General features: G+C 36.3%; 1 protein-coding gene across 1 annotated transcript; it reads left to right on the forward strand.

Annotated features, from left to right (window-relative positions):
- The first annotated feature begins 812 nt into the window (after positions 1-812).
- On the forward strand, positions 813-7470 carry alphaSnap (Alpha-soluble NSF attachment protein). The gene is made up of 9 exons (XM_089836610.1): positions 813-1047; positions 3400-3479; positions 3568-3684; positions 3764-3810; positions 3883-4016; positions 4202-4286; positions 5192-5296; positions 5373-5441; positions 6482-7470. The coding sequence occupies exons 1-9, from the start codon at positions 956-958 to the stop codon at positions 6629-6631; spliced, it is 879 nt and encodes a 292-aa protein (XP_089692736.1). The 5' UTR covers positions 813-955; the 3' UTR covers positions 6632-7470.
- Positions 7471-8402: the final 932 nt, after the last annotated feature.

Raw genomic sequence — 8402 nt, forward strand, 5'->3', positions numbered from 1 at the left:
AATGGTTCTTTTCAATTATTAACGAGCTCGCAAATAATGAAATTGTTCAAGAAAATTGTCCATTTGAATGGTAGAAGTAGTTTTGTAAAGAAAACTAAAACAATTACTGTAGGAATAGCATTATTGGAATTTAATTTTTAAATCCCACGCCAACTTTTCGTCTGTCAAGTGTTCAAGAGTCAAGCGCTACGTCACTCCATCAAAAAAACCATATCGATTAGATGGTTTTTTTGATGACCAAGCGCTGAGCATCATGACGTCAAAACCGGAAACGCGAAAAAGCGTACAGTACTTAAAATCTGACATCGCTTAGTAATCGCTGTCATCAAAGAGGGTTACTGAACGGACCCAAGATCCGCGCTCGCGCGAGCAGCTTGCGTCGAGATGCGCGTGATCGAAAGAAAAGACCTATTCGTTTTAGAACTTTGAAACTTTGCACGATCATTTAAAATCCCTCATTATACCTCTCTCTAAAATTTCAAGATATTCGAACCAGTGAAACCGAAGAAACCACATTCAAACCGTTTGAAGCCCTTTAATTACGGCTAATTTTCGTTTTAATTTTTTTACAACAAAACTATAAAAGAGAAACTTTTAAAAATTTTCACAAAAATAACAAACCTTATTTTGCACATCTCATTAAAATTGCAAGAGATTTGAACCACTATTTTCAAAATTAGAGCCAAAAAACGGTGTTCCTCCCATAGACGGCTATGTTAAAAGCTGACTCCTTTGATTTATTTGGGTTAAAATGTGTGATACACGTCACAGCCGAAAGCGTGATCGAGTCGGCGGTGCTCTTTACCATCCATTGATTTTTAACAGTCGGCCGTATTATAGCAGACGTGAAGACGACAAGTTACTGAATAACGACGATAGTTTCATCATTTAACTAATTACATTCAAAATAATCGTAATTTAAAACAGTATTTCTCTGTAATTACTATTATAAAGGATGGCGGATAACGAGCAAAAGGCGATGCAGTTAGTTTCTGATGCAGAGAAGAAACTAAAATCATCACAAGGATTTTTAGGATCACTGTTTGGGTAAGATGAAGCCTTGGTTTGCATTTCATTCATTATCATCATATTCATCATAACACACTTGAACAGTTACTTTTAACTGATAGTATTAATATTAAACTTTTCATTTGAAAATTATTAAGTTTTGAAAGAAAAAAATAAACGCTATTAACTTGGCAAGAATGTAGAGCAGCTGTCCATAATGCTATTTAGTGAAATGAGTGAAAGTTTATTAACAGTATCGTTTGGGGGAGTGACTTAGCAAGATGACAAAAGTGTATTTTCCTTGTAATCTGAGCTATAAACGGCAGCCCTTGAACATGATTCAATTTTAATAAGCTTGGTTAGCATACCACAAACAATCTGCCTATGTTTTAAACCTAAAAAAATGTCAGACTCTATGAACAACATGCCTAATTCACCCATTGAGTTGCTACTCGCTAAAATAATTCACCAAACTTATGGAAATGAGATGAACCCAATATAACCCACACCTATTTTCAATTGTGTCTGTATAACCAAGACATTATAGAGGTGACACAGTGAATGCTTTTTGTCTAGTGATGGTACTTATAAATGGTTTGCAGGCAAGTGTTGCCAGTCATATTCAACCGCTGAAAAGCTCAGATCATTAAGTTCCAAACCTGAGATGCTTCACAAATTAATGGCAACCCTGAAGCTGGGGTGGAAATTTCTCTAGCTCCTTTAGTACACACTATCTATTGATGTGTGTGGAGCTTTTATCATAGCCCTTTATTGACATCAACATGGCTCCCAAGCGTCATGAGCTTGCCCTTTTCATCATGAAGAGGGATATTCCATATTTCACATTTATACTTTCCTGGTGGAAGCTATAAATGCTACCACAAATGACCCTTTTTACCTTGAATCAATTCCACTCAATATAAAAAGTTTTCATAAATTGGTCTGAAATTGTTGATGTATTATTGGGCGGGGTCTCGAGTCATTATTGGGCGGGGTCTCTAAGCCGTTGTTGGGCGTGGTCTCTAAGCCGTTGGGCGTGGTCTCTAAACCGTTGGGCGTGGTATCTAAACCCTTGTTGGGCGTGGTCTCTAAACCGTTGGGCGTGGTCTCTAAACCGTTGTTGGGCGTGGTCTCTAAACCGTTGTTGGGCGTGGTCTCTAAACCGTTGTTGGGCGTGGTCTCAAACCATTATTTTCATCTTCACCATTTCATAACCAAACAATTAGTAGAGCAAATCTTACATAATTTCCTGAATAAATGAAAGGTCTTACTGAATTGATTTGATTTGTCATCCCAATCGAACTGGAAGTTAGGCTTATCTCGGGATTCTTGGAGGGGAATAATTTGAATAAATTCGTCTGTCATCTTCTACAAAGGCAAAAAATGTACTGTAGCTAATCCTTTGTGCTGTTATCATACATAAATATGTGGAAGGTGCTTGTATCATATCCCTTTAATGATAGTAAGAAGATCCAAGCATAGCTAGCTTACTAAATTAACAGTTGGTATATGGTGTAGATAATGTAATAAGGATTTCAAGTGTCACCTATATAATTTCCTGGTCATACTTCCTTGTTTTAAACATAAATAAAGAACAAAATTAGCTTAGACACAGCAAATCTATGGAGTACTCAAAGCAAAGCGTGGCCCGTTGGCGCCCCTTAAAGGGAATGAGAAACTTCGGTTTGAAAAACCTCTGATTTATATAACAAAAGATAGGATTAATTTCTGTGAATTCTAAAATATCTCCTGACGTCATAGTGATGTCATCAAACGAGCGAACAAGCTCGACAAGACAAAATTATTGATATATGGAAACTGAGTTTTCGTGATTTTTGTATGGATTTTAAAAATAGAAACTTTGGTTCAATTAAATTAAAAAACTTGATATTTTGAAAGTAGAGACTTGAAAGTGTAACATAATACCACTTTCGTGCTAAAATATGATATGAAATTGTAAATTCGCATACTTGCTTTTGTTAAAGAGCTCCTTCGGACCCTTAGACACATGGCCCCGCGGATTTCCATCCCCTCTTCATAGACGATCTTCCTCAACACTTTGCCCCACCGATTTCCGACCCACCCCTAAGTAGTTCCCTCCTTGTTAATATCCCCCTTCTTTCACTCCCTCCCTCTGGTTAGGTAGGGGGGCTCGGAAATCCGCGGGGCCATGTGTCTAAGGGTCCGAAGGAGCCCTTTAACTTAGGTAAAATTGGTGTGTAGAAGCTAGGAGCGCCACAGTACTCGCGCTTTGCTTTAAGTTATCCACCTTTTCACGATGCGTGTGCCAAGGCTTAACGCGCGTTTTTTAATTAACAAACTTATGGAACATATCTTATGAACCTATGCTTTAAACAGTGGAAATAGGTTAAACTTCTAAACTCCTTTCAGAAAATCGGCAAAGGTGGAAGAAGCATGTGAAATGTACGCAAGAGCCGCTAATATGTTTAAAATGGCAAAAAAGTGGAGCGGTATGATATTAATATAATTCCATAATGAATTACAACAACTTAGTTTTATTCTGTAATATTCTTAGTAATGGATTTTGGCTTTTTACAGCTGCTGGAAGCGCTTTCTGCGAAGCTGCCAGTCTCCATGAGAAGTGTGGGAACAGACACGATGCTGCGTCTTGTAATGTAGACGCTGCTAACTGTTACAAGAAATCTGATCCACAAGGTACAACTTCACATTGATCACTTTTGTATATCCGTGCATATTTTAAAAAAAAAAAAATTGAAACCATTCTTTCTTTCAGAGGCTATCAACTGCCTATTGAAGGCCGTAGAAATATACACTGATATGGTAATATTACTGACTTTAGTTAGAGAAATTAAAGTTTTTATAATCTTAATTACAATTGAAATTCTTTTAAAGGGTCGCTTTACAATTGCCGCTAAACATCATATGACTATCGCTGAAATCTATGAAAATGAAGTTGCCGATATTGAAAAGGCTATCGTTCATTATGAGCAAGCCGCTGATTATTATAGGGGAGAAGAATCTACTAGGCAAGTATAAGTTGAACATGAACATCTCAGATGTGTTAGGTTTCTAACTCAACCTTGAAGTATTCGATAATTACTTATCTTAATATTAATTATGATTAGTTCAATGTGGAACCAGCGATAATCTCACTAATTGCACATTTATTTTTATGATGAATTCTAAAGTTGTCATGATTTTTATCTTGCAGCTCTGCAAATAAATGTATGTTGAATGTTGCAAAGTACGCTGCTCAACTAGATCAGTATGATAAAGCTATTGAGATATATGAACAGGTAATACGCTCATAATTAACTAGGAAACGGTGGTTTTAATAGGGAGCGAGCAAAGGGTGGCAAATATGCCTTAAAGGGGCAGTAAACAAGGCATTAGCGAAAGGGTAATATTATTTGAAATGCGTCATAGGCACTTGACTTAAAAGCATAGTTCGTGTTATTTCAAAAACTACCACTCTGGGGAATTGGCGCTGCAATCGCGCGAAAACCAAGGACTATGTGTCCAGTATCATTCCGTGTGGAGTCTTTGTATCTTGGCGTCTTTCGCTGCCTGTGACGTGTTTCAAATATTTTATACCCTCTGCCTACTTAAAGTGCCTCTAAATGAAAAGTTGTTGCTATAAATTGACTTATCTAAAACATTGGTCGCCTGGTGAATGGGAGTTGCGTAATTTATTCATGACGTCAAAAAAGGCGTGAAATGTGAAAGACGGCTGCAAAATGTTTGGCCTCTGCTTAAAATTGCATTGATGATAAAATTTCAAACTTGAGTCTGTTAGATGGCGGTTCAGTTGTCCCCAAAATAATGACGCCATTTTTTAACATTACGGTCATAGGAAGAGCCCAATCCCTATTAAAGCGAGTGTCGGCTGTGGCGCCACTAGATGCTCCCATAGTCGAGGGGTGGAGTTAACGTGACTGCTAAGCCCAGCAAAGGCTATGTTTTAGTTCCGCCCCCTTGTGCGAGCTCTAATTGGTTCTTGAGTTTGTCATTTTAAAATTTGTGGGTAGGGGTGCCACAGGAACCGTCATTTGCTTTAAATACTGTGATTATCTAAAATCCCTGACCAGGCAAAAGGGAGGAGACTCTTTAGGAAAGAAACATCCCTCTGTCCCCTCACTCACTATAGAGAGATAGAGGAATTTCTTTTTAATAAAACATATTTGACCTTTGCTTTGTACAGGTGGCTGCGTCATCTCTTGAAAGTTCCCTTCTTAAATATAGTGCCAAGGAGTACTTTTTCAGAGCAGCCCTTTGCCATCTATGTGTCGATACCTTAAACGCTGAAGTATTATATTATTCTTTAAGTGGATTTATGTATGTAGTCACTAATGTTTTCAACAAGTAATATCAATAATCTTTAGCACGCTCTCAATAAATATGTGGAAATGAGCCCTTCGTTCCAAGATTCGAGGGAATGCAAACTAATCAAGGTGAATTAATTTTTATTTATTTACCTTGGGTGTAAAGAGAATCCTTCAGACATGTGAATTGATTTGGTGTGCATACACAATAGACTTATATGGGGTGACGTTTTGATCTTGTATATCTTATACCATGAGTAAAATGTTTACAATAGGCTTCGTCATGGCATAGACCTTTGAAATGTCTAGTTTAGAAACATAATTATCAACCAGTTTGTTAATTAACAACCGAGTACCATTGGTCCCAAGGACTGCTTTACTATTAACGTTTCTTCAAAATTTTGATGTGGACCAGTTTCATAATTACCATTTTTCTTAAATTACATGCACTTATACACTCCAAGGCTTATTAGTTACCTTAGTACTAGTCAGTCTATTAGTAGAGTCTTATTCGTAATTCGTTACTGTCCATGCTGACCAAGTCCTTTAATTCACAAAACCTCGGTTCTTAGCACTAATATTACAATTTGGTCTTCGGGACCAGTAGAAAAATACATAGGGTAGGGGGTACTGATCCTTGGAAGGAACCAGTTTAGGTTTTATAAGACACTAGTTAAGAAAAATATCCTGAATTGCTTCACAAGCAACGGAATGATTATTGAAAAGGACGCAGTGTTCTCCTTATTAGAACCAATATGAGATAGATAGTTACAATTCAAATCGGCTTACCGCGAAAGACATGGTTTTTTTATCAAAACATGACAGCGCCATCTGTGAGCCTCTAGCGGAACTAATTACAACTTTTTATTTATTGCTTATTTGCAATCAGAAACATCGTTATGATTTTTATTTCATCTATTTATTAGATTAAAAAGGACTCGAGTTTTTTTATTATTTAACTCGCGTATTTTATTTAACTCGTTTAAAAAACTACCTTGACAGCTTGTTACACACGTTATAACAGCAGACGGTAATAAAATAGTTCTAAAAGTGATTAATAGGTGGCGCCACCCGTATTTGATAAAGATTCATGCTCGACTAAAAGTGTATCGCGAAACGTCGATCTTGTGACTCTAGGCTTAATACATATATTCTATCTCATTGATTAGAACCTGATTGAAAAATTAAAAGAAGAGGATGTTGATGGATACACCGAAGTTGTCCAAGAATACGATTCAATATCCCATCTCGATCAGTGGTACACTAACATCTTACTTCGTATTAAGAAATCCATCAATCAAACCCCCGATCTCTGTTAAAACGTTCCACACGGAGAGAGAAATCTCGCACATTATAATTTAAAAGTTGGATATGTGTGAACGGTACTGGCTTTTGAAAAAATGTAATAAGTTGAACGTTACCTTCGTGAAATACAATAAAAGAAAAAAAAAAGCTTTTTATTTACTATTTATGTATATATTGTGTAAATTAAGATAAAAAGGTCCCTGTTTATAATTCCAAAAAAAAATAATAATAATATTAATATTAAGACATTTTTTCTTATAATATCTATATATATAAGTGGTAGAAATTTTTTCATAGAGTTTAATATTAATAAAATAAAATAAAATAGTGACTTAATATCTAGATTAGATTTAAATTTTCTCAATTTTAAACCGCGAATGTGCTTTTAAATTCTACTTCGATGTTTCTAATCTAAAAATAAATGTAACGATACAATTCCGCTTTGTTTTTAATTACGATTACGTAAAGAATAATGCGGAGTATCAATTAATTCAAGTATTAAAATGAAATTACATGAAATTACGGTTGCGATTGGATTGATGATGCCTATCCTATAATTTCTGATTGTTTTACGTAATATCTTTAATAAAATGCCTTGAAATGAATTTCTTTCTGTGATTTTTCAAATAAAAAAGTTTTATTATCTGGTCTTGAGAAAATTAAGTTGTTTCTGAAGTGCAGTGCTTTTTGCTGTTTTAGTTTATTTGGTTATATTTTAAAACTAATTTTAAACACTATGATGTTAGTGTATCATTAGATATTGATCGATGGCCCACCAAGAAAAATGCCCAAATTTTTCAATACCTTTCTTTTGGTGTTATGAAACATTAATAAAAGAAGTTATAAAAGCTAATTTGGAGTTCCAATTTATGTTGGATCGGATTATTTGGAATTTTTGATTTCAAAATTCAAAACGAATTTTATTGACGTTCTTGTGTAAGTGGTATAATTCAAATAATCTAATTTGGGAAATGTGTAGTGGGTCTTGGTGTACAAAATTTGAAAAGCATCACATCGCTCGCGTGCAATAAGAACTTCCATCAAAATGATGTAAAGAATGGGTAGATTTTACTGATGACTAATATTTTTGTGGCACCCTAGGAGCGAAGGCACTCGGCGTTGCCCGTCAGCCCGTCGGGACATTTTTCATTACTTTTCATGCGGACATTATTCCATAAAGAAGGGTTTTTATATTTCTGGCCGCCAAGATGGCAACAAATCGAAACCAAAAGAACATTCAGCCCGTCTATAGGTTAAAGGAAACCAGTGTACTAAATATTTGCGAAATCGGTTGAAACGCGAGGGCTTTGTTGCATAGAGATTTTTTTACATTTCTGGGCGCCATTTGTTAAGATGTCGGCGGATTGGAAAAATCTTTCTTGGTACGGGCCTACTACTTATGAGTAACGTTCCTGCAAATTTTCAGCCTTCTAGGGCAAGCGATTTGGGTTGGGCGTTGATTATCAGTCAGTCAGTCAGTCAGGACTTTTGATTTATATAGATATAGACTGCGGTGCGGGTGTCATTGTGTTCTTAACGTTTATCAGCTCGCAGCTTCAGCGTCGCAAAAACATAAAATTTACAATGGAGTTTAACATCATATTTTTACCTCTCCGAGTGATGATGACGTCACGGAGAGGTATTACACTGGATATATCTGTGTGTGTGTGTCTGTTACCGCGTTTGTAAGGGGTGTTACCTTGTTGGGGGCAAGTCACCTCCGGCAGACACGCTGCAGTCGGTACCTATGGTTTAGGATCGCCGACATGTGTCGTATTCCCTCAA

Source organism: Phalangium opilio, unplaced genomic scaffold (genome assembly GCF_054372755.1).
Source record: "Phalangium opilio isolate 3A_F unplaced genomic scaffold, DU_Popi_V2 ptg000042l_1, whole genome shotgun sequence".
Classification (NCBI taxonomy): domain Eukaryota; kingdom Metazoa; phylum Arthropoda; class Arachnida; order Opiliones; family Phalangiidae; genus Phalangium; species Phalangium opilio.